The 25,719-nt window shown below is 36.6% G+C and overlaps 1 protein-coding gene across 1 annotated transcript in view; it reads left to right on the forward strand.

Annotated features, from left to right (window-relative positions):
- LAMA1 (laminin subunit alpha 1) overlaps positions 1–25,719 on the forward strand; it is a 98,411-nt gene that overhangs the window by 47,196 nt on the left and 25,496 nt on the right. Inside the window, exons 15-37 of the mRNA XM_058831910.1 lie at positions 694–805; positions 1,692–1,802; positions 2,556–2,683; positions 3,284–3,370; positions 3,623–3,834; positions 4,338–4,444; positions 5,407–5,587; positions 6,901–7,037; positions 9,621–9,857; positions 10,925–11,068; positions 11,414–11,593; positions 12,224–12,409; positions 12,550–12,677; positions 13,677–13,797; positions 13,959–14,096; positions 15,809–15,930; positions 16,884–16,970; positions 17,216–17,409; positions 18,709–18,851; positions 21,671–21,769; positions 22,732–22,843; positions 23,011–23,173; positions 25,477–25,687. Of these exons, the coding sequence (XP_058687893.1) occupies positions 694–805; positions 1,692–1,802; positions 2,556–2,683; positions 3,284–3,370; positions 3,623–3,834; positions 4,338–4,444; positions 5,407–5,587; positions 6,901–7,037; positions 9,621–9,857; positions 10,925–11,068; positions 11,414–11,593; positions 12,224–12,409; positions 12,550–12,677; positions 13,677–13,797; positions 13,959–14,096; positions 15,809–15,930; positions 16,884–16,970; positions 17,216–17,409; positions 18,709–18,851; positions 21,671–21,769; positions 22,732–22,843; positions 23,011–23,173; positions 25,477–25,687 (3,340 nt within the window). The remainder of the gene's footprint in view (positions 1–693; positions 806–1,691; positions 1,803–2,555; positions 2,684–3,283; positions 3,371–3,622; positions 3,835–4,337; positions 4,445–5,406; positions 5,588–6,900; positions 7,038–9,620; positions 9,858–10,924; positions 11,069–11,413; positions 11,594–12,223; positions 12,410–12,549; positions 12,678–13,676; positions 13,798–13,958; positions 14,097–15,808; positions 15,931–16,883; positions 16,971–17,215; positions 17,410–18,708; positions 18,852–21,670; positions 21,770–22,731; positions 22,844–23,010; positions 23,174–25,476; positions 25,688–25,719) is intronic.

A 25,719-nucleotide genomic window follows, 5' to 3' on the forward strand; every position in this document is an offset into this window, starting at 1 on the left:
ATTCTCCCACAGTCTCAAACCAGAATTGGCAGTATCTGATATCAGACCTTATAGATCTTTGTTTTACCTCTTCTCCAAGATACAGGAATAAAGTTGTATTGGTCTCAAGGGAATCAGCTTCATCCTTTACTTACTCAATTTCCTTTCACTCACTGACAACCTTCCTTCCTCATTCCCTAATTAGAGCATGGTGCTAATAATACCAAAGTTATGGATTCAAATCCCCATTTGGGCCATTTATTTAAGAGTTAGACTTCATGATCCATTTCAACTCAAAATATTCTGTGAATATTCTGTCATTTGGTAGCATTTCGTGTCAATAAAATAGGAACTGATACTAAAATTGCTTTGCACACCCACACCACTCTGGTGAAATTTATGTTCATTTAGGGGATAGTGTGTTCATCTTTATGGAATGTTTGTAAGGATTCCTTACAAAAATGTTACCTGTGGCTGAGAAGGTTGTGTCTTCCAGTAACAATAATGGTAACAGGAGACATCTACTCCCAGGACTGCAAATGCTGTGATAAGAGTATGATCACAGACTTCTTACAGAAGACATTTGTGCCTATTGCTCAGTTGTCCCTGCCAGGGAGCAGTGCTCCATGGTGTTAGCTCCCCAGAAACAAACTGTCTTGTTGAAGGTCAAGTCTTGGGAAACAAATGATGGGATGTTTTCCTGCTTAACCCTAGGCTAGACTCTGTGACTCTGGATACTGCAAGTGCGAATGTTATAGATCTTTCCTCAGCACCAGATGTGGAATTCTGTGAATGTCCTCAGGGTTACACAGGAATATCCTGTGAGGTAATCTCTTACAATGTTTTCTGTATGCAAAATTATCTCCTATTGTAAAGGATCTAGGTTTAAAGGCAGGCTGCCTTAAACTGCCCTTAAAGTATATGTTCTGTGGTGAATTTCTGCCTACTATACTGTATACAATCCTGAAGATATTTTCTTTCAGATACTGTTAAATGGGATTTTAAACTTATTTCTTGGATTCTTTTTCATGGCACTAAAAAATGATGAATATCAGTGTGGCAGAGGGAACAGATAGTAAAGCTCTGTGAAGCTATTTTGAGCTTACCTTACTCATTAATAGCATTTTTTCTGGATCTGGATCATGTTCAGTTTATTCCTGTTATGTGCCATTAAGTTTATGGAGGCAGTAAGAAACCTTGGCAGGGAGGAATGCTAGCTTTTGGAAGAACCCACAAGGGTGAAATGCATCGTGCAAGGTGGTGTCTTGTGTACCTGTGAGTAGAAGATTTAGAGAGGCGCAGTCCTACTGCAGACTAGCAGGAATTATTTTGACAAATAATTTCAGTATGAAGCCTTGTGCTATAGCATTGTTAATGATTCTGCAGTGGTGGTAGAATATCCTTTCTGTTGTCCCATAATAAAGAATTTCACATATTAAACCACGCAAAAGTTAACTTTCATGCCTCCAGGGAACAAAGGGATGAATCAAAGTTTTTCGGAGTTAATTCTTATCCCCTTTATCCTTTATAAGCAAAAAACAACCACCAGAAAAGAGCTACAGTGACATCAGTAGGGTTGAAAGAGCATTCAATTACCACAGTGTGAATGGGTTGGGTGGTGGGTGGTTGGAAGTGAGCTCTTTGAAAAAGTTTTGATGTGTATTTTCAAGACACATAATGCTACTGCTTTTTCTCCCTTCATTTCTTTTCAGTCCTGTCTCCCTGGGTACTACCGTGTGGATGGAATACTCTTTGGAGGTATTTGTCAACCCTGCAAGTGCAATGGGCATGCAACTGAGTGTGACATTCATGGTGTTTGCTTTGTAAGTCATCCTTCAAAGTGTTTCACGTTTCAAGCATCTATTTAGGAATTAGGAGAGCATTTTGACTGTGGGAGACAGGTTTACATGGTGCACAATTTCAAGCTATGGGTACCAAGTGGTTATTTTTGTTGGTTTCATTGTTTAGTTCAGAGTATGTTTCAAGACTCCATTAATGTGTTTTCCAATAAAGAATTTGTTTCAGTTTATCATTTCACGTGGGGAATAGTCAGAACTAATATAAAAATGCCATCATATACTGGCTGATAAAAATCTTGACTTTCCTTGCTGCACCTTCCTGAAAAGAACAAACTTAAGCAGTGAATATCTGTTTTCAGATATGTGTGTCTTCCATGACTAACACCAGTGGAAATTGCACATTACATTGTGAAGAGAAAATTTAGCTCTCTGATCTCTTCTGAAAATTAAAGGTTACTGGAATAAAATGGCTAAACACCAGTAAAAACTATATAAGCTTGTTACTGTAAATGTGTGCAATATATGAAATATATTTAAGTATAAGTAATGTAGCTGATTTCATGAAGTATATTCTAAAATATAAGAAAAAAACAACAGGATTTTTACAACTCAGAAAAAAAAATCATACACTTATTTTCAGAGTTCTAGGCAGTTCTTCATGGCTTGAAGAATGGCTTCCTTGGATGTCATACTGCATGCAGACTGCTGTAGCAATCCCTCAGGGACCAAAAAACCATCAAGAGAAAATACAAAAAGATTTTTTTCCATGTCTCACAGGCTTGTCAGCACAACACGACAGGATCTTTCTGTGATCAGTGCTTGCCTGGCTTCTATGGAAATCCATCCCAAGGAACATCTGAGGACTGCCAGCCCTGTTCATGTCCTCTGAGTTCTGCTGCAAACAAGTAAGCTTCTTATGCAGGACTATTTTTTGCATCTTCAGCAAAAAGCGAAAGTGAGATAGAGAAAAATGTCATGACATCTGAAGGAGAGAGAAAAGGGATTTTTTTTCTTCATCTTTATTTGTGTGTGTATCTCATAGAAGCATTGTTTTTCGAGGTAGACAAATATATAGGCTAAGCTAAGGGAGACTGGGTAAACTTGTATGATTTTGCATAGGGGATGAAAGTAATAATTCAACCTGTTCTTGAACTTTGCACCAAAACCATGGTTATGTTCCTTGTTTTTCAGAATACAGTAGGACAGTAGTGTATCTGAAAAAGAGGAACTCAGTAGAGAAATTGTACTGCTTTGTTAGAATGAAAGCCAAGTTTTTAGGAAGTTTTAAAATCTTTCTTTTAAAAAAAACAAATCCAAAAACTCAAGAGATTTTGAAAATTAGACGTTTATTTTGGCACACTGTTATGTTAAAAGCATTAATAAACTAGAAAAAACGGAAGCTGTGTGTTTATATAGCTAGGTGCAAGGAAGGGTGGATATTAAATGTTTGCAGAAATTTTGGGATTCTGTGCATTGATACCATCTGCCATAAATATTGTTAATAGTTTCAGTCCCACTTGCCAGCTGAGTGAAGAAGGTGGAATTGTCTGTGACAAATGTCTTCCAGGCTATACTGGTTCTCAATGTGAAAGGTATGTACACTAATTGTGGGTGAAATGTCTATATCATTGCCATCACTAGGTGTTCATAATCCTGTCTTCCTTCTGTTGTTCATACCTCATATACAGAACATTCCTAATAAAATTTTCCTTCTTATTTTGTCTTTCATTATAATAAAGAGACACTTAAGATGAAAATTTGATAGGGAAAAAACCTCCCTTCAGTGAGTAGAATGTATGACTTGACCACACTCCAGCTGATAAAGCTTTTAAACTCTGATGCAGGTGTGCTAATGGTTACTATGGGAATCCTCTTATGCCTGGACAGTCGTGTGCCCCTTGTGAATGCAATGGCAATGTAAACCCTCAAGAAGAGGGCCACTGTGATCCCTTCACAGGAGAGTGCCTGAAATGTCTGGGGAACACAGCAGGTCACCACTGTGAAAAGTGTGCTGATGGGTATTATGGGGATGCAGTGATGGACAAAAACTGTCGTGGTAAGCTCTTATTTTTATTACTCTCAGCACTTAGAGAATGCAAAAATATAGTGTTCATGTGCAAAATGGATGGGGACATGTGCACCTTTGCTGAAAGAATTAATCTTCAAGTTGTGAGTTGGCAAGTGCAGGTTGAAAACTCTGGGGTAGGGTTAGGCTGAGGGAGGGGAATGTATTATGTTAGGGTATCCCTGGAACTTACTGTCTTGTTTAACACTGTCCCTCTAGTGACATGCTGTACATATTTCCTGCTTCTGAATGTCACATATAGGGCTGGAAGAAAAAAACCAACTTCTCAAATACAGTTATTTGGAGGTGTTTTGTTTTGGTTTTTTTAAAATTTTAATTCAAATGCACAGGCATTTTTGTGGTAGATGAGCATCTGTGGGATATGAAGAGCTGAAACACATCATATACCAGATTTTGAATTCTATATAATAATGACTGCCTATAGATACACATGAATACTTTTTTAATTTGGTTTCTTTTTGTCTGAACACAAGCCTGTGCCTGCCACGTGAATGGTTCCCTTTCAAGTACTTGTCAACATGAGACAGGCATCTGCTCCTGCAAATCAAATGTAATTGGAGAAAGATGTGATAAATGCTTGGTAAGCAGATATATTACCTGTTGCTAATGTATACATTTTCTTGTCTTCCTCTTTATCTGTAAATATTGATTTGAGCAGATATGGAGAACAGCAGCTAAAAGGTTCAGGGGAGAGGGGCCTGTTGCTGGAGAGGAGACCAAAATTTGTCTGCAGAGGTTTTTGTGGCTGAAAATTGCTCTGCATGTGCTCCTTGCAGTTCTGAAGCTATGTGGTTGATTCAGCACCCTCCTGCATAGGGCTGTTCAGGCTTGTGCTGACAGTGTGCAGCCAAAAACCAAACACTGTTAACAAACCTGAAGAGATCTTAACGCTGTGCTTCTGTGAAATGAAGGGTAATATCTGAAGAAACATGGTTGGTGATAATAAATACATCATGGCTGAATGCCAACAAGGGATTCAGCTGAAAGGCAGGCCTGTTATAAGAACAAGCAGATATTCACTGGTGATACATACCAGGAGTTTCCAGTCTATGCTAAGTGTAGAACTACATCAGAGACCAGGGCAGGAAACCTGTGCACAGTTACTGCCTTTTGTGCCAGCCCAGCTGAATGACTTTGAACAGACATGTGCACTAAGTCACTGACCTGCTCCATTCTAGGCTTTAATTCACAGTCACAGGTATCTGTGCTTGATCAGCACAGCTCACCCTCACATCATGCAAGTCTTTAAATCAGAATAACATCAGATTTCAAAACAAAGTGTCTTGCTTGTGAGATTAGAGTACCATGAGAGCATTTCAGGGCTGAGTATTTCACCCGAGTGCATGTTGCTTTACAGCTGGCAACAGTGAGGAGATAATGCCAGGGAGTCTTTCCACAGCACTCATGCAGTGCTGTGGGAAGTGCAAGATTCATGCAGGTCAGACATCATGGGGAGTAAACAAGAGAAAACAAGAGCGTATATTGTAGTGTTTCAAAAATTTATGAAACATAGCTCAAATCTATTTATTTCTTCTCCAACAGAATGGGTATTATGGGCTGCTTACTGGGCTTGGCTGCATTCCCTGCAACTGCAGTGAGTTTGGCTCGGTGTCTGAGGACTGCAATCATCAGGGGCAGTGTCACTGTGTGCCAGGGGTGGCTGGAGAGAAGTGTGATCGTTGTGCTCACGGCTTTTACGCATTCCAGGATGGTGGCTGCACACGTAAGCTCTAATCCACCATCCTTCCAGATACAGTATGGAATTTCTTCCAGCAGTATGTTGTGTGTTGAACTCTGGCAAAGGTCAGTTGTTTTGATGATGATATGGAAGAGTCTGTAGGAAGGTCTACTAACACTTTGATTAAGCCAGAGAACAAAACATTTCTTTGCTTACTGTGTGGCTCCTTGTAAAAGGTGGTGACTATGAAATAACTCATAAAGGGTGCATGAGAGAAATATTGCATCCTCAATAACTCCTTTGTCTCTTTATTACAAAACCCTTCAGTCCCTCAAAGAGAAAGAAACCTTTTTTCTGCCGTTGGGAAAGTGAAAAACTTCTAAAGATTTTTACTTTTTTTTTTTTTTTTTTTCATTTAACTCTTTAAATATGTGTTTCATACTTTGATGAGAAGTCATTGACTCTATTTTCCCATCATCACCTGGCTGTGTACAATTTTTAGTCATGATAAGGAAGAAATTGTTCATCTAAAAGGAGAACATGCCATCAAAACCTAATTTTTCACATTAATAAGATGCCTTTTTCAATAAAGTGTAGCTAAAGGAATGCCTGCCTTTTCTTCAGCCAGATGAAACTACTTTTTTCATGCCTGAAACAGTACATTAAAATAAAATATGCAGTGAGATTGTTATAAGTTTGTTTTGAAATGAATATACTTTGTCTTTACTAAGAGTCAAAGATCCCTTGGGTACCTTTAACCATTTCATTATTGGAAATTACTTAAATGTTACTAAAAAAAGATTAATAAAATTGCTACCCTGAAATTCTGCTTTTTAACTGGAATAGTATTTTGTTTCTTAAATAGCCAAGTGCATCCTGCAGTAGTTAGTTGTTATAAAAGTAGTTATCCATCCCTATTGTTCAATAAGCAATTCTTGAGATTAATCCTTTCACTTGCTTGAGAACATTAGCATATCTCCTGAGGAGTTTTGTGTCCTTTATAATAGAAATGTTTTCCTACAAATGTATTCTACTCCAAAAGTAATTTTGTTTGGTTTTGTTGATCCCCCTGTGGAAATGCAGCACTGCTGTTTCAATTGCATGACTATTTCCCCTGTGGAAATGCAGCACTGCTGTTTGAAACACCAAACAGGCTAAGTCAATAAGCAGTAATGGGCTTCCAGTAAAAACAAAAAGTCACTGTGATCATGATTTGTTTCTCAGTGATTAGGGGTGGCAAGGAGTTCCTAGAGGAATAGACAAATGTACTGCATAAGAAAAGAAAGACTATTGGTGGACTTGGAGTTTCTTCTCTGTAGGAAAGCATGGATAAAGTTACCCATTTGTTTCTCTTGCAGCCTGTGACTGTGCCCATACTCAGAACAACTGTAATGCTGATTCTGGCCAATGCATTTGTCCCCCTCACACTCAGGGACACAAATGTGAACTCTGCGAAGAAAATTATTGGGGACTCTCTCCTAAGCTTGGTTGCAAGGTATGGTAGGCTGGGTGAAAAGCTATGGCTGTTAAAAGCAATTTGCCTTATACAAATGTTAGAATTGGACTCTTGTTTTGAGAACCATGATCTTTATTCTATCTCCAAGTGTTAATGCAACATGTTCACATTAAAACAAACAACAGATGGCACAATGTTTATTGAGGAACCTTCTAAGAGGGCTGCCTTTGAAAATACTATCAGAGTGCTTACTCTGGGTAGGTGCACAGTTCACATCAAAATTGTGAGGTGTGTATTCTAATGTTTAGGTGTTTAAATAGTGGTATTAAACCAGATTTATAGCAGCAATGAGCAACTGGGAATGTAGTTTCTGTGTAAATTAATAAGTGATAAAATTATGAATTTAAGAACATTGGAAATGTCTTTAAAGTTACTGCAGGCAATTTTTCTAAAAATTTATAAATAAAATGTTATAATGTAGTTAATATTTCATGGATGGAACAATGGTAGCTCCCATTATCTCAGCTTAATGCTTATGATTAAGCAATAAAATGCTATGTCAGGGCAGATCCAAGGAACAGCAACCATTTATGCCTTTAGGTTCATGCAGTAAATTCCTGTCAGATATGGCATTGGTTCAAACTATTTCATAAATGTTGAGATTTTAAAAGGCCTCAATTACATGAATGTAGTGGGTAACTTTAGTAGTGAAACCATAAATACAGTCAACTTCACAAGGTCTGTCATTATATGCAGTAAGTATTTAAGTGTCAGCCAAATTGGTATCCTTTTTCTCTCTTAAATGTTTTAGAGTAAGGATGATAAAATAGTCCTAGCAAATCTTCAGAGTTAACCATCTTAGTGATTTATAGTAACATAGTTGGCAACTGGTCTTTAAACCACGGCTTTGTTAGCTTACCATCATTCTTACCTAATATATAGTACATAATGTAAAATATAAATACAATGTGCTGGTCCTTGTGCATTTCCTTTGAGGTTTTCCTTTCATAGGGTCTTTCCACAGCACTTGCCAATGATCAGGTGTAATTAAATATGCAGTTGTTCACTTTTGCCAAGTTATTTATTATTCCTTTTGGTTACAGCATCACAGTAATGAATGTGAAATACTCTAAGGTATTTAGATCCTTTCTTGATGCACCAAAGAGTAATGTGTTCTCCAGATAAGAGTGCCAACAGTGGGCTATTCCCTATGCTGAATAATCAGATCTGGTAGTTTAAGACCAGGAGCAGCGTCTTCTGTCAAACCCAGGAAAGACTCTGTGTGCTCTACGTGGATGAAATGGGGGAGATACTCAGAAGCCCAGAGTGTCTGGTTTTGCAACACAGAATGCATAAGTGATTACTTTATCTGGCTATGTGTCTAGAGGTTTTCTTGATATTTAACATCCATTTCTGGGTGCAGTAGTGTAGCAGATCTGTAGTCTTGTTTAGATTACAATCCTTTTCATGTGTGCTGCTACACAGTGTGTTGTAGCTTAGAGTCTTTATTTATCTTTATCACAAGTAGCTAGAGATTGAATACATGCAATTTATTACTGCCTTAGAGTTTGATGTTCAGAGCTGTGGATCTTAACTGATAACTAAGGGCCAAAGTTGTCAACCTGTGTGGCCATAAAGTGTATTAAATCAGTCATTATTACTGCCCAGTGCAAGAGTAAAAACTGCTTAATACAAAGAGTTTTATGGGTAACCAGCAAAATTGCGAAGAGTCTTAAAAGATAGACAATAATTCTACTAGAACCTGTGTGTCTTGGCATGCAGAACTTAGTCAGGTAAGGGCTTTTCATCTCAAAGAGAGCTGATAAGGAAAATAACTCGGGGAAAATGCTCACAGTAGATGATGATAGATGGAATGTACTTTGTGCCTGTTCCTTTAGAAGTAACCACAGACCAAAACTGGACTTGCTAAGTAAGCACAGATAAGAAATTAAGAGTGAAGGCTAATCCAGACTGATTTAAAAAAGAGTGACAAATACAGTGCACCCACTCTGGTTGTTTATAATGATAGGTTCGTATAACTGATTGCATAATGAAGGATGCACTCTACCAAGAAACAGATTTCCTTTGGTACTGAGCTTCCCATTTTTGGGATACAATGAGATCCTTGGTTCCTCATCAAATAGTAAAAGTAGCTTGAGCAAGATGCAAAAGCTATTAATGCTTCTTGAAATCTTAAAAGAATGCTAGTTTTAAGATTTTCCTTTCTGTCATATTTATAAAATGATGATACAGATTTTTTTCATTCAGCATTTATACAACATTATTTAATTTACTTGCTGTACTCAATTGCCAGTACTATAAATTAAGAATTTTGGATATATTATTATTTTCTGGAACAGATTCCTTCAACTCCTTTGGTTCCCAACCCATACTGGGGAACCAACAAAGCTTCCAACTTTTTGCCATCCACTCCTTACTATTCTTTGCTAAAATACAAACCAAACAGATAATTTCTGTGTGGAATTTCTTCCCTTTTATTATTATGCAGTATTTGCTGGCAAACACTGAGTTTTAAGACTAACTTTTGAATTTAACGTGGTAAAATTTAATTTTTTATAAAAAAGATCTGCTATTTATGAACATTTATTCTTTTCCGCTAAGGCTTGCAACTGTAGCGGCACTGGTTCAGCCAACCTCCAGTGCGACGTACTGACAGGTCAATGCCAGTGCAAACCTGAATTTGGAGGACGAGACTGTTCCAGGTGTGCCTTAGGCTACAGGGACTTCCCCGACTGTGTTGCCTGTGACTGTGATTTGAGTGGAACCAAAGCGGAGACGTGTAATGACACTGAAGGAGTTTGTGGTTGTGAAGAGGAGACTGGCGTCTGCACCTGCAAGGTACCGAGTTATTCAGCCCCTTCTGGGACAGCATTAGTGTTTTCTAGATATTGATTGCAAGGAAGATGGCAAACTGCATCATTTATGAGTGCACCTGTATCCCTGCTAGGGGATTATCTGCGACAGATCTTACTATTAGTCAGGAAAAATTGAAAAACATTGTTGTTTTTCTGTTTGTACACATTTGGTTTTGTTAGGTTTGGGAACAACACACTAGTTCAGATGATATAGCCTGCTTTTTTGAAAATTCAAATTATAATGATAGGAAGAAACCAATAAATACTAAGTGGGGAATCTCAGTGTTTCTTGAAATGCATTTGTGTTGTAAGTTCAAACTAATTTCCTATGCTGGAGCTAAAGGCAGTGCTTAAGAATAACTCTAATGCTAATGGTGAAGTCTGATACTCTTCTATATAGGAAAGGAAACATAAAAAACACAGATAATACAGATTTTTCTGAAAAGATGGGAATCAGTTCTTGAAAGACTGAGTGATAATAAACTTACTTCTAGACAACAAATTTATGCCTTCCCAGGTATCTGTTCAATCTCTGGTTAAAGGTATCAGTGGGCACTGACTGTAGTTTTGAGTGTTTTGTGAGTGTCAGTTTACCATTTGGGAATTTAGTGCAAAAATAAGCATTTGGGAATAGGTCCCTTGGTTCCTGTTAGTACTGAGCAGTTCATTTGGCCTTTGGAGCTCATTTTTCAGATGCAGGTTTGGGAGGGAATTCTGTCTTGAATTGAAATACATAGCAGCTAATTTTTGATAGGCAGTCAAATATATGAGTTTAACTTAAATGTTCTGTGTTTATTTTGTCTGTGGTTTTTTTTTTTTTGTGGTTTATTTTGGTTTTTTTTAAGAAAGAAAGCAAAACAATATTGGAAAATAATGGAAAAAGTAATGTACTGCACAGTAAAACAGATTGCATACAATAATTAATATTATGCTATGTAGTTTATGTAACAACTGGTTTTCTTCCAAAAATAATCATGTTTCATTTAGATAGTGAAGTATTATAAGTGTGCTGTTACTTTTTTTTTTTTTTTTTTTTTAAATATCCTCCAGGAAAATGTTTTTGGTCTACAATGCAGTGAGTGTAAACCTGGAACTTTTGGTCTGTCTGCTAACAATGCACTAGGATGTACTCCATGCTTCTGTTTTGGGATGTCCACATCTTGTTCAGAACTAGAAGACCATGTGAGAATTCCCGTAAGTAAAGGGTTCTAACTACACAGACAGGTTGCTGTTATCCTCATGTTAGGTACCACACTGATGGGCACATTTAATGGATCAGGCTGAGTGTCCTGATTGGCTTACAGGACCAGTGGCATTGGTCAGAATAGAAAAGAAAGCAAATGGTAAATGGTCATACTCTTATTTCTGAAACCTTGCATTTCACTCTTCACTTCTTGGAAAGGAAATATCAAACATGTTTCCCAGGTTTTTTTGGGTTGGGCATTTAATAATCTAAGATGGGCTATTAACTGTTTCAAAGCAGCTAAAATTGTAAACAGGAAATTTTGTTGAATGAATCTTTTGTTCTTTGTGTTGCAGATAACATTAACTCCAGATCAGGCTATTCTGCATGTAGTAGCTCAAAGTAACCTGACTGGAACAGTGGAAGGAGTATTTTCACAATTTCCTGATGTTTTATTGGATGCTGCCATAGTCAGAAAATACTTAAATACAGAAACATTTTACTGGAAGTTGCCAGAGCAGTTTCAGGGAGATCAGGTAAGAACATTAAATAATTGGAATGCTTTGTAGATAACTTTGTTGTCTAATAGACACTCCTTTACTCTAGAATAGTACCTTTATCTTCATAACATATTTCTATGCTAGTTCTATTTTTGTAGGTCATAATATTGTAACTATTCAGTGATAGAACTTACTTAGAGCAAGCACAAACAATCATTACATTACCCTTATAAATAAATTTTTATTTATATTATACTTTTCTAACAAGACTTTTTGTGACCCTGTAAATTGGTAACACCCATATTTAATTACTTCACAGATTCTGGTGGGGGGAAACAGTGATATGTTTGGTTTCATAGTAGAAACCTTAAAGAATTTTCAACCTTAATGCTAGAATAAGTATATAGATCATGGAATCTCTATTGCTTAGGAAATTAATAAAATTTGAGTGCACACATTGAGAGGGTCTAGGTAAAGAAACTAAGACTGCTTTTTAGAAATATGTATTTAACCTTGGTGGAAAAGCCACTGAGTTCAATTTTCATGTTTTATTGCGAATTCTTCAAAGGACTGGCGGTTTTCCAGTCTACAGATGATGTTAAGATATTTTCAGCTAGTAGCTCAAACCTTTGAATAAATAATAGTAGTCATTTTTGATCCAAACAGCTCATGGCCTATGGAGGGAAGCTGAGATATACTGTTGCCTTTTATGCTTTGGATGGCTTTGGAGCCTCAAACTTTGAGCCACAGATTCTAATGAAAGGAGGTCACACCAGCAAGTTGGTCATCTATGTAGACATCCCTTCTCCAGAAAATGGAGTAAGAACTGAAAAGGAAGTAGAAATGAAGGAGGTAAGCCAGGAGGATCACAGGAGGAACACAGCATCACCTTGAAATAAATTTGAATGTTCATGGTTTTAATAATAAAGAAAATAAATAATAGCAATAATGTTAGTAATAATAATAATAATAATTGTGTTATGTTTCCCTAGGATTCTTGGAAGTATTTTAACTCTGTGTCTGATGAGCCTGTCTTACGTTCTGACTTCATGTCTGTGCTCAGCAATGTTGAATACATCCTTATCAAGGCAGCTTATGGCCAAGGATTACAGCAAAGCAGGTAAAGCAACCTCTGATTGCATTTATTTATTGTATTGCATTTACTGTAACTTAACTTAAAAATAGCCCCAGCTGAGCTATACAGTAAAGACTTACCTCAGTGAAATTTGCAATTTCCTATTTATGACTTTTGTTCTTTCTCTGGCAAGAAACCATTTATCACTTTTAATTGCAGCAGAGTCCCTCTTGAATTCTTTTTTGTGAAACACTAAATTACTCTGCTGCTTACTTTGATAGCAAAACACAGAAAGAAACACAAGTCCTGATGCAGTGTTCTGCAGGACTGATGATACAGTTTTTATATTTTCCATAAAATATTTGTAAGGATATCGAATTTTTTGTTTCTTTTTTCAGTAGAAGCATATAGTCCCCTGAGTTCTTGGGTTTGTATCAATCTAGGTGTATTGTGTAGCTTGAAACACTCTGGGCAGTGGTAATTAGATAGTCCCACCTCAGAACAGTAGAATTTTATTACCATTTTGTCCAGAACTAAGTTACTAATGAGAGGGAAGAGATGGGACATCATCATTTCGTCTGTCAGTCTGGAAACTAGCAAGACCAGCAAAGATGCATCCAATGAAAACCCAGTGTCTCTACGTCTTCACAGCTCTGAAGAGGTCTGATTCCACTTCCAGATTTTGTATTATTTTTGATTCACATGCCCTCAATTATCTTTTTGTTAGCTCTGTCCAAAACTGTGGCAGGAGACAAAGGTAATTGCCTAATATTTCTGAGGAATAATTACATACTCTTGCATGGTGGGTTTGGGAAATTTTTCAGACTGAGAGGGACCAACCTTTATTACTTTTAATAATTTCTGGTGTGTTTAGCTGTAGATTCTTAATCCATAAATAAGTTAAAAAATCTCCAGTTTTTTGAGATATTTACATGGGAAATTATGGAAGATTACTTATTGTAGCCCTGACCTTGGAGCATGAAGGTGTTTTTGGTGTTTGTACTTCTTTAGATGTTTACACTATCTTCTGCATATATCTTGTAGAATTGCAAATATCTCAATGGAAATTGCAGTCAAGTTTGAAGAAATGCATCTAGGCAGACCTCTAGCTCATCTTGTAGAGCAATGTAGGTGTCCCGCTGGTTACACTGGATTGTCCTGCCAGGTACTGAGCCCTTGAATCCTTTTTGTGTGTCAAATAGTGTGAAAGTAAAAAACAAGCAAAAAAAAAAAAAAAAAATACTTAAATGGCTTTAAAAATTGCTTGTAGCTGTTGATAGCTGTGATAATTTTTTAAAAATTTTATTTTACTCCCCTTGCAACCAGAGCTGTGCTCCAGGATACTACAGAGGAAAGCATACAGTACTCAGTGTAAGAGAGCCTCATGCTCTGATAGCACCTTGTGTGCCATGTCAGTGCAACAACCACAGCGAAACCTGTGATCCTGACACTGGAAAGTGCTTGGTATGTACATCTTATACATTCTTCTATTGATTTCACCTGAGCATACAGTGTCAGTAACCTATCCAAGGAGCTTTTAGGAGGAGTATTTGGCTGCATTTCTTGGACAAAATGTGATTTTTTTTTTTTCCCTACACAACTCTAAAAGTTATCTGAATAGTTTCCCTTAAGGTCCATTCAGTAAATTAGCAGTTTTGGGGCATTAAAATACTCAAAATCATTAATTATTTTCATTTTAATTTTACTTTTAACATTACTTGTATAGTTGCTGAGTTTTTCTGTTTTTCTGTGAGACTTTTTGGGTGTCTGGACAAGGTCTGCTTAGGCACACAAAAAAAGAAATAAAGGATGCAGTAAGCCATTTTGCACCACAGACTTAAATCAGACGTAAATTCTTAGGAAGAGAATGCTCTGGGCAGCTTTAAATGAGGCTTTTTCTTAATGCCCAGAGACTACAGTGTTGTAGGGATATGATTTAGCTAAGTTGATTTGTTCACTTTTCTCATTTTATCCCAGAGGTTGCAAAGAGGAGTCACATATGACTAACACATTTCTTCTCTCTTGTGGTCTGACAGGTTATGGACAGCAAATTCTCAGCTAACCAAATAAGGCATATTAAGTCCATTCCTTGCATTGCTCAGTATTTTTTCCTAATTTTTTTCCCCCATTGCTTTATTTTTCCAGTGGTGAGTGGGTTAGTTCAAAGTCAACCTCTGCTGAACTCATTCTTGAAGCTAGTGTTTAAGGGAGTTTCCTTAGTCCTCTAGGCTTTCCTAAGCCATTCTTTTGCTTTCAGGTTTGTACAAAAGTATGTATCTCACGAGTAAGAACTAAGGTTCTCAATTTTACAAGGCTAAAATGCATAGGTCTTTCACAGAGGGGAATATTCATCATTCTTCCTCTTAGTTTCTTTTTGAGTGTTAGAAAGTCATCTGGGTCTTGAGATTACTACTCAGACATTTACAGCTGAGTGGTGTAGGCAAGAGAGTTTGTTTTCACCTGACTTCTGCTCCAGTAAAATAGGAGGTTGCATTGCTACTGTTCACCTCATCAACCAACCTAAAATACACACTAGCAGGTATTTGAAATACAGAGTAAGAAAAAAGATAGTTTAAAGGAAGAAAAGCGGGGGAAAGCAGAAAAGTATTTTTGTATTGTAAAAGTATTTTGACCTGGGGGACTAGTCAATTAAATAATGTTTATAATACCAATATAGTGTTTTAATATTAATAACACTGGTTATTGATCAGTACTCTTGACAAATTAAATATAGTGTCTGAATCCTAACTGTGGATAGCCCTCAGCATTTGCTGAAATGCTGAAACAGAAAAGCCAGATATTCTGTTTAATTTTTCTACTTTTTTTTTTCTTTTGTTTGGATTTTTTGTTTGTTTTGGGTTTTTTTTGTTAGGATCTTTTGTTTTGTACTGTGATGTCTGGACCTGAATCTGAATTGAGTAATGTTATCAAAAATACATAGAAATGTTTTTTTATATGGAAATTCAGAAAAGAAATTAGGTCAGCCTGCCTGAAGGGGCATTCATGTAAGAGAAAATATGCTAGCATTCTGTCTGCATAAAAGGTTTTTTCACTCAGAGAATGCTGACCAGTGGGTAGTGACATGTAGAAATCATTGTTGGAAACTGTACACATGTATTGATAAAGTGGATGAAGTTATTCCTGTTGTTTTAAACCATGTGAATTTTGTGTCTCAGAACTGCAGAGATAACACAGTTGGTGATCACTGCAGTGCTTGTGCCCCAGGCTACTACGGGAAAGTAACTGGGTCTGCCAATGACTGCTCTCTTTGTGCCTGTCCCAGAGCCAACCCTGTCAGGTAACAAAAACTCACTAAATCCAGGGTGCATCTTACTGTTCCCATTTCTTGGGTTGTATGTCTAACCTCCTACTCTTTCTGCTCCTCATACACTAAGACAGTAGGGTCTGGTTGTTGTTATGTGTCCTTAATTTTTAGACATTTGACTGCTGCATATTTTTATTCAGTAAATGGAGGTTGCATTCTAAGCTGTACTGGTAACTCTATGAAATTTTAAAATAAAAAGATTAGGTGATAGATGAGTCATTTTTTTCTCTAAGACTTGAACAGACACATTGACTGTTTTATAGATAATTGACTAAGTTCCTGTGACATTGTTTAGTATCAAATGTGAGTCTCTTTCTTCATTCAGAGAACAGTAATTTCATACTTAGAATAATTCAGGCCATCCCCACTCAGTGCAGGAACTTTTCATGAGATCAATCCAAGGGGAAGAACAAATACTCTTTTGTCTGAGATTTATACATCTGCTCGTTTGGTAGAGGAACAGTTAACTCTGTATTTTGAAAAACAAAATGCTGCATAGACTGGGTTATTTCAGAAGCTTAAAAAGCATGTTTGTTGTTTGCTTTTGTATAATTGAGTCAGAATGAGAGTCTAGCAATTCTGGTGTCCTCATGCCAGTCTCAGTTAAATACATACGATAGCCATATTATCTATCATACATATATATCCATATCTATCCATGTATAGACATATATATCATACAGTATCCATTTTAGACTGTTTTACCTTGTAAGAAGAAGGCCATAATGTGCTCTGGCATGTTATGCAGTAATGGAGGCACACTGGGAAAGGCAACTTAACTAATTTGAAGTACAAATTCTAGAGCAATCAGATTAAATGAGAAGATGCTGTTGCTTACAATACTTTACCTGTGGCTGAAGGTGTTATCTGTCTTTGTATGGTCTTTTATTTCTATGATAGCAGGTATTTGTTTCTCCTTCCTCCAGTTTTAGTCCCACTTGTGTCCTGAAAGGTGCTCAGGATTACCACTGTGATGCTTGTCTCCCAGGATATGAAGGACAATACTGTGAAAGGTGAGTTACACATGATGTTCCCATTTATTCCCAGCTCCCAAGGACAGTTTGGTTAATATGAGCTGTATGTGTACTCAGATTATTCAGTCTTCATAAATAAGTGTATAAATGAGTGCTCGAGGACTTGGAGTGATTTGCTAGTTACTGTTGACCTATTAATAAAAAAGCCCAAGCTATCAGTAAATGTAACATCTGATGTCATGATGAATATCCCGTGACGCTCAGTGTGCCATTCCTCCCTGCAGGTGCTCCCCTGGCTATTACGGTGACCCTCAGCTCCCTGGTGGCAGCTGCCACGTGTGCCGGTGCAATCCGGGCGGTTCTGTTCACGGGAACTGCGATGGTGCCACCGGGCAGTGCCTCTGTAAGCCGGGGGTAACGGGACAGCTCTGTGAGGAGTGTGAGCCCAGGCATCTTCTGGTGGAAGACGACTGTGTGTGTAGGTGGTTTTTAAATTGTTTACTTTCCCCGGGGGCTGTGGTCCACTCCAGTGATATTTATGTGCACCTGGTTATTCCTTGGATGGGTTTATGATGTCAGGCCCCGTTCTTTCTGTGAAGGAAAGAAACCCTAAAAACTTAATATTTCTGTAAAACAGAGAGGTTTGGAGAAGGGATTCTCTGGAGGTCTCATCCAACCTCAACCATTTTGTGAGCACCGAAGAAACTATAGTAGAGATCATAACATCATCCAAGCAGTTTAAGGAAAGATAATATTAAGACTCAAATCTATCTATCTATCTATCTATCTATCTATCTATCTATCTATCTATCTATCTATCTATCTATCTATATCTATATATATATATCTTATAATATATAATATATTATATATAATATACAATACACAATACTTAATATATTATAATAATATATACTATATTATTTTTATTTATATTATATTCTATATTTTATATACTCTATTATATTGTATTAATATACTATGTATAATATATAATTGTGTATTATATTATACATAATATATATTTCATTATATAATGTATTTCATATTTTATAAATTTATAATAATATAATTATAATAATGAATAGATAATATATAAAATATACCATATTTATATTTATATAATCTAATGATAATATATAATATCTTATTTGTTGCAAAATCTTGAATTCGTATGTCATTGACCCTTTGGATGTGAGGTTGCTGTAATAATACTTTTGGAATTATCCCAGGTTTATAGGCATTCTCCACCAATCAGAAGTCATACTCCCCCAATAATTACTCTTGTAATTCTTGATGAGAGTTTAAGTAGCAGAAAAACACAATCTAGCACAGCAATCTGCTTCTATAATGAATTGGGATTTAGAATTCTGGTTTTATTTTGGAAAATAACTGGGAAATAAATGGAATTAATAATAGAATTACAGGACTGTAGGCTTGAATCTCCTGTCTGCCGAGCCTATTTGACAGAGTGGCTTCAACATGGATTTATTGCAAAATAGCTAGATAGGCTCAATAAGCTTATAATAGAGCAAGCTAGTCAATAATTGGCAAGACCAGTAGGGCTCTAATGTGTGCTAACTTACAGTGAATGTGTTTGGAATAAGTTTACTCTTGAGCAAGTAGGGAAACACAAGACTACAAATCTGTATATTTGGAGTTATACTTTATCACTCTTAACTGAATTTATGAAGGCACATACTGTCTAAATCAAAAGTGGAGTATTTTTTGTCTTCATTTTAATACTAACACTTCTTCCTTAAAATTGTCTATTTAGCTTGTGATGACAACTGCACAGGAGTTTTGCTAAACAGTTTGGATAATCTCAACGAGGCTGTGCTTTCAGTCAACCTCACTGGTATTGACCCTGTGCCCTATGGGATATTGTCAGAGCTGGAGAATGCAACACAACATCTGAAGGTAAAATGAACACATAGACAGCAGAAATATTCAGGCACCCTTTTAAAGCAAAACTTGCAGCCACCCAGAGGTGCTAGTAATTTGACAGAAGGCCTCCTGAAGTTCATGGCTTGAATATATGTAAGGGATACTAGATTAAGACCATTTTGTTTGCTGTGGAAATATACCTTAAGTTACTTGGCTGCCTGTATTAGTTTCTTTTCATTTGTTGCACAGGCATTTAAGTAAATGGTTTAATATATTTTTCAATCAGCAATCAGATTTCTGAACGTGCTGTATGCATGTGATTCACCTAGATCATGTTAACTCTTAAGTCTGGTCAGCAAGGGGATTAACTTTCAGTGGTGAAATAAAAACAGCAGGCCAGGTCTTCTCTCTTTTTAGTCCCTTTGCTAAGGAGCTGCCAAGGCATAGATCTAGAGGCTGTTTCCCTAGAGTTCCCTCCATCCTTCCCTGGAGTGGTAGGCTGCTTTTCCATTAGCAAGGGTGCCTGGGGTGCAGCAGTTTGCTTTCTTTTTTGCTATGTGGCAGTCCAAGTGCTTTACTCCATCCTCCATCTTCAGGACACTAAAGGGGGAATGTTTCAGTGTTGAGCACTTTCAGACTGCTTGGGGCAAACTTCTCTTCAGCTCCTCCTCCCCTTAAACAAAGCATGGAATACCACCTTTTGTGATTCTAGAAGGTCATTTATTGTTGCTGAGGAATAGGTTCATGTGGCCTCTGCACAAAAACAGAGATAAACAGGATCCTTTCTGCTTCATGACTACTAAAAATAAGCACATTTATTGGTAAGAGTCTTCTCAGCAGTAGTGAAGCAGGCAAGCTCTGAGTGAGAAACAAAGCTATTTTCTTTGTATTTCACCATATAATGAGAAAATCAAAATAATGTGAGTCTTTTTGTGCTGCCAAATTCAGCAAATTAAAATTTTGACTTATGTTTTTTTCTGTTTAAGATACAAGGCAGAATGAATTCCAATCAGTGTATTTCAAAATGTCAACAATTATAATAACTGATGGCAAACTTCATTAAATTACATGTTTATGCTTCAGCAGAGGTACTCTTATCCTTTAATTTTAGTTGCTAACCTTTTAGTTTGAGACCTTCAGTTATGCTTCTCTTCCTTTATGTCCTAAGGCATAAGTGTACTGAAGTATTGTATCCTTGAATACAATTCACTTGCTTTCTATAATTAGTTTGTGTTTGTATTGGAGCACCATCACCTTATACTTGGAAATGTTATTCATATGTAGTTTATATTGAGCACTTTATTGCAAAGAAAATTCAAATATTAAGTATAAATAGGGGCAGTTTAAGTTTCTATTTACTTCTTAAGTAAGTTTAACTTTCTTTACTACAGTAAGTTTGTAGTAAGTTCACCTTAACTACTTAAGTAAGCTTCTACTTATTTCCTACTTTTTAAATTTTAGTATATACATTTTTTCAATATTAAAATTAAATCAAAGCCAGATGTCACTTTCTTGGAAGTGGGGTGCTTAAAGTGATATAAAAATTCTTGTGACTCATTAGTTTGTGCCAGGCCATGGTGTTTTTTAAGCAACTTAATTGTGGGCTAAGTTGATAGTCTTATAATTTTTCTCTGGAAGCAGGTATTCCCCTTTTTCTGGATATTTAAAGATTACCTTGCTTTTTGCCTTTTAATAAAGAAACTGTGGCTGGAGGCCAAAAAATCACCAAGGTTATCACTGTATTGTGTCTGCCTTACGCTGGTAGCTCAGGAACTCGGGTATTTCCTTTTCTCTGTACCTTTCTGTGGGTCCTTTGGTAATGACAGCATTATTAAATCAGATTGTCCACTCCTCATTGCTTCTGCACCTTCAGTCCATTGAATGACTTCAGTAGTTCTGTTTTTCTAGTTAAAGCCTCCTGCTTTACTCCTCCTGATGCACCTAAACTTGATTGTTGTCCTGTCCTGCTTCTTTGAACTAGGCTTTTAAAGAAACCTGCTGGGCCTTAAGGCTCAAGAGCTTTAGCTTTCTTTCACTTGTTTTTCCTGCTGAGGAAATGATTTTGAAACTTCCATTTGACGCAAGGCTGTTCTACACTCTTATACACTTTTTTAAAAATTTGGATTTTACGTATATGTGCGTATATATATCTATATATCTATATCTTATGGTGTTTACGATTATTGGCTCTGATACATCTGGAATTTAAAAATAACCTTTCCTAGACTTGCTCTCTCTGTAAGAGATACCCTAAGTTTCCCTGCATCTTTAGAGAAGTGGTATTCTCTATATGTTGCAGGCCTTGACTGTATCAAATATTATAGACTTGGGTACAATGACCAATTTATTCCCATATGGAGCAGGTTTGAGGTGACCTTGAAGGCAAATACTGACTATTATTCCTTCTCATGGACAAAGGGACCCACAGGACTGCGGATCTCCAGGGTCATCCTCAGAGATACACCCTAGTACAGCTGTTTCTGCTGAAATGGTAGCAGCTATGGGACTGGATTAAATATTTAATTTGAAGGGCCTTGGAACTCCTCAAAGTAGTTTAGTTGGGCAACTCAGATCATGGTGAAATTGAGAATCAGGAATGCAGAACTGCTTTATCCTTCCTTTTTACTCAGTTAAAAAAAACAACATTCTTGCTTATTTAAAGGAATGGTACACTGTGTTACGTGAATTGTATGTGTGTAATTACTTTATGCCATCTTGTTTGCTTTGAAAATCAGCCCTTTCAATCACATAAATAATCTAAATTGTGTGCATAGTCACTTTCTTTCCAGCTTTTCTGGACCCACAACAAAGTCTTCAAATTACAGTGAGCTGTTACTTCTTATTTGTTATAGAGGTCTATAGTTCCTAGAGAAGATCCAGCTTACTCATTAGATACAGCAAAAGAAAATCTTCTGAATTTATCAGGAGGAATTGATCACTTGCATGAAGAGGTGGGTGTTGGCTTCTTTATTTTTAGCCTATCTAGAGAAATAATTTGAGATTTCATAGCATAATAGCTTAATGCCAGAGACTTGTTCAGAAATTATTTAAAATCTATAGAGTTCAGTGAAAGAATTTAGTCCATGCTGTATTTCTGAAAAGGGGAGATAAGTGCTTTGTGGAAATCTTCTGCAAGCTATAGTAGTTTATGATATTGTTCAGGAGATTTATATGGTTCCTCTTAAAGTTAAGTTTTTTTGTACTGTGATCATATAATGTCCTAAAACTGCAGTGAGTTACTTTCTTCTCATTGGGTTTAATGTGGAGATTATTAAATGTTATGTCATTGCTGAATATTCACCAAAGAGCCCTTGATACCCATAGGATTGTGTTTAAAATGATCGCAGGAGAAATAAATCTGTTGAAGTCTCACAGGAAAAGTAGACAACATTTTTATTCTTTATCCATTCTTAACAGAAGAATAATTGTAGATAGGAAATAGATCATAGTACTTCAGCTATTAGATCTCATTTGCTGACCATATGTTCTTAGAATTTTACTATGTTTAGAGAGTCTAATCAGGTACTTCCACTGAGCGTTGTTATTGTATTGCTTTAATATTGACGTGTCCAAAAGAGTGATTTTCTTAACAAACATTAGTTGTACTTAAAAAAATTATAATATTTACTTAAGAAGAAGAAATAGCTTTGCTAATTATGAGCTTGCTGATTATGGAAATAATTGATATCTCTGATCTGAGAGTCTGGACCTTTAAACACAATTAAAGCATCTGCAAGTGTGGAAGCATCAGAGATTTGTAAGCCAGTTCAATCTACCTTATCAAAAAGCATTGTTTCCTTAAAGTAAAATATTCTCAATATTAAGAAAATAAACATAAAAACCACAGATAAGTGTCAGGGATTAATCAGTGTTTTAGGACAACTGTCAAATATCATCTCTGCTTTTATTCTAGACAACTAGATTTTTGAAAAAAGCTCAGCAACTTGACACAATGACTCAGAAAACCAGGAATAAAAGTCAAGAACTGACTGGCTTTATTGACACAGTACATACAACCATCAAAGGTATCCTGTTTTTAAGATATTTCCATTTCTTTACAAAATTCAGTAAGAGTATGTCCTTTGCGACTGTTAAATTCCTATTAACATGGAAAATGCTACAGTTTGCACAAAGGATTCAAATATGTGGGGTTTTTTAATGGTATGACTAAATTGTTTGCTCTCCTCCTCAGTACTTGCTGAAGTTGCTTTGTCACTGAATGAAACATTGGGCCTGGATCTGCCACTGTCAGACGCTACATTTCAGAGGCTGCAGGATGATATTTCTGCCCTTTTGGATGCATTGCGCAAGAAGGATTTTGTCCAACAGCACCATAATGCTACCACAGTCCTAAAGTAAGCCTGTTCTCCCAAAAACTTTATTTCACGTATGTCTCTGCTACACAACACTGCTTTTTAAAAGAGATATCTGTAGAAACATATTGCCAGAATAAGTGGCAGTGTGATAGTTATCCCAGGTGGAGCTATGTGAACTTTGTTTAGGAGTTACATGATTTGGTGATAATTTGTCATCCCACGTGACACAAAATAATAAAGTCTTTTAAAAGTCTGTAAAATCAATAGTAAAGCCTGTTAACTTGGATGTGATACAAAATTCCCTTGCAATAAGTCAAAAGACTCAGTGATTTCAGATTCTTTCAGTTCTGACCCTAATGCACATCTGTGTTGACTTTGGCTGAAAACTGTCAGTCAATTGCCAGCCCAGGACATATCAGGCCTGCTGAAGGACATGACAATTGATTGTCCCTGGAACATGTAACACAAAGATCTGCAACTAATACCAAGGTATTTTTTAAAGCATTCTGAGCCATTGCTTTGGATTGTACTCTGTTGTCTTGATTTGTCCCTATTTGAAGGCTATTTTGAAATGGCTTTTATAGTCATTATTAGTGCCTACTGACAGACTTGGCAAGCTAAAAAAATCACCAAAATTTTTTGTTCCACTTTCAGAAATACTAATGCCATAGCACACGAAAACCTGTAGGAATGTTAACATTGGCTTCAAGGGACAAGGATTTAGCTCAGAGTAGAATATTTCTGAACATGTGGCTGTTTTCTTTATTAAGTGCTTTGGATTAAGCAGGATAGAGTGCTTGTGTTGGTTGCATGTCTCATTTTGTTCAGCAGGTTCTTCTGCTGAATATAGAACTGTATAGAAACATATATGAAAATGTACCAGAAATGTACCATTTATTCCTATTAGTAACTTTGAATATATCTCCAAATGTGTTGTTCCATAGCAAAAGACTGTTCTGACTTTCAACATCAACAGCTTTTGAACCTTTATAGGAGGTGTTTGCAAATTAACTTTCTCAATTATAGTCTGTTGGAATTTTTGAAAGCTCTCTCTTAAGGGTCCTTTACAGATCAAAGAAGAGAGTTAATAAGTTCTTTAAGGTTGTTTGCTCTGCAGAATTTCTTAAGCAGTACAGCTGTAAATTCAAAAATTATACAAATAAGCAGCTTGCTAGTCTGTGTTTTAGAGAGTAGATGTTGCCACATGACTCACAGTGGACTGAGGCTGTGATAATATACTTTAGGCAACATTTGTAACTGAGGTCTCCACACACTGACCATGAAAGGCAAAGTCCCCAGACAGTGTGGAATATAACCTTTTTACTCTATGCTGAAACAGAAGCCATTATTGACTTGTAAAATACTTTAGATCTTGTAACTTCTTAAAGGCTGTGGCTTCTGATTGAAAGGACTGATTGAAATTTTAGTTTTAAGAAATACATGCAAATGCACATCTGCTGTTCAGTAAGAAAGATGGAATGCATTTCCTGTATATAACTGTGAAATAAACTAGGTTTCTTTCGCTTTGGCTAAAGATCTGTGTGATATGCACTCAGATTAACAAGGACAAACATTTATGTAAAAATACCATTTCAGGAGTTGCAATGTTCAGCATATGTGCTGAAATGAAGAGAAACAAAGGAATAGACTTTCAGGATAATTTTCATTTCTGTTCCTTCAGTTCTGGAAAGTGTTCAAATGGAGATGCAAATATTCCAAAATAGAACAGCTGAAGCAATTAACAGCTGACAAATTTAATATTTTCTAGATAATCTCTGTTGCTGATAAAAAAAATAAAAGTGTAGAGATTGTTCATTTCAGTGTTCATTTTAATGAGACTATTTCTTTTTATTTGATATTTAAACTTTTCAAGACTCTTGGGCATATGTCTTTCAGTTCTGGTTACTTGTTTCTTTCCAGTGCCAATCCTTGTAAATGATGTTTTGATCCCAGATTCATAATATGAATCACTACAATTAGGATATAGAGTACTCCCAGAGGAAAGTTTCACAGAGATTTTGATGTGGGGGGATGGGGGGTATGATATGGGTCCCAAATTAAGTCCAAAACATGTGATTCATACTCACCCGTTTCCCCTCTAGTCATTATATGCAAAGTTTATGAACTGTTTTACTGTCCTTTGCCCAGGCAGTTATCATTTTCTGTGGTAAGATAAATAACTAAACTACCGTGCGTGTATGCTATTCTAGGAAAGAATGGCAGACTTTAGGAGGAAGATGCATATAAATTAATTGCACATGACACCATTTTCTCCTCAAGAAATCCATACCTAAGTTTCTCCTTTGCTGTTTCTTTAATTTCGGATTCCTCTCCTTTTTCAGAGCTGCAGAAAAGTTGTTGACCCAGGTTCAGAAAGAGTATCTCAAACCCCAGCAGGAGCTTGCTGAACTACAAATGGATGCAAGCCAATTCTTGTCAAAGCAGAGCAGCAGACTGCAGGATGCCCAGGACCTGGTGAACGAGGCACTCGCTAACATCCATGAGACCCATCGCTTGTTTCCTCTCATCTCCAGCAACCTGGCAGAGTTAAATGTAAGACTGGACAGTCAGTGTTGCTGCATAAG

Source organism: Poecile atricapillus, chromosome 2 (genome assembly GCF_030490865.1).
Source record: "Poecile atricapillus isolate bPoeAtr1 chromosome 2, bPoeAtr1.hap1, whole genome shotgun sequence".
NCBI lineage: Eukaryota > Metazoa > Chordata > Aves > Passeriformes > Paridae > Poecile > Poecile atricapillus.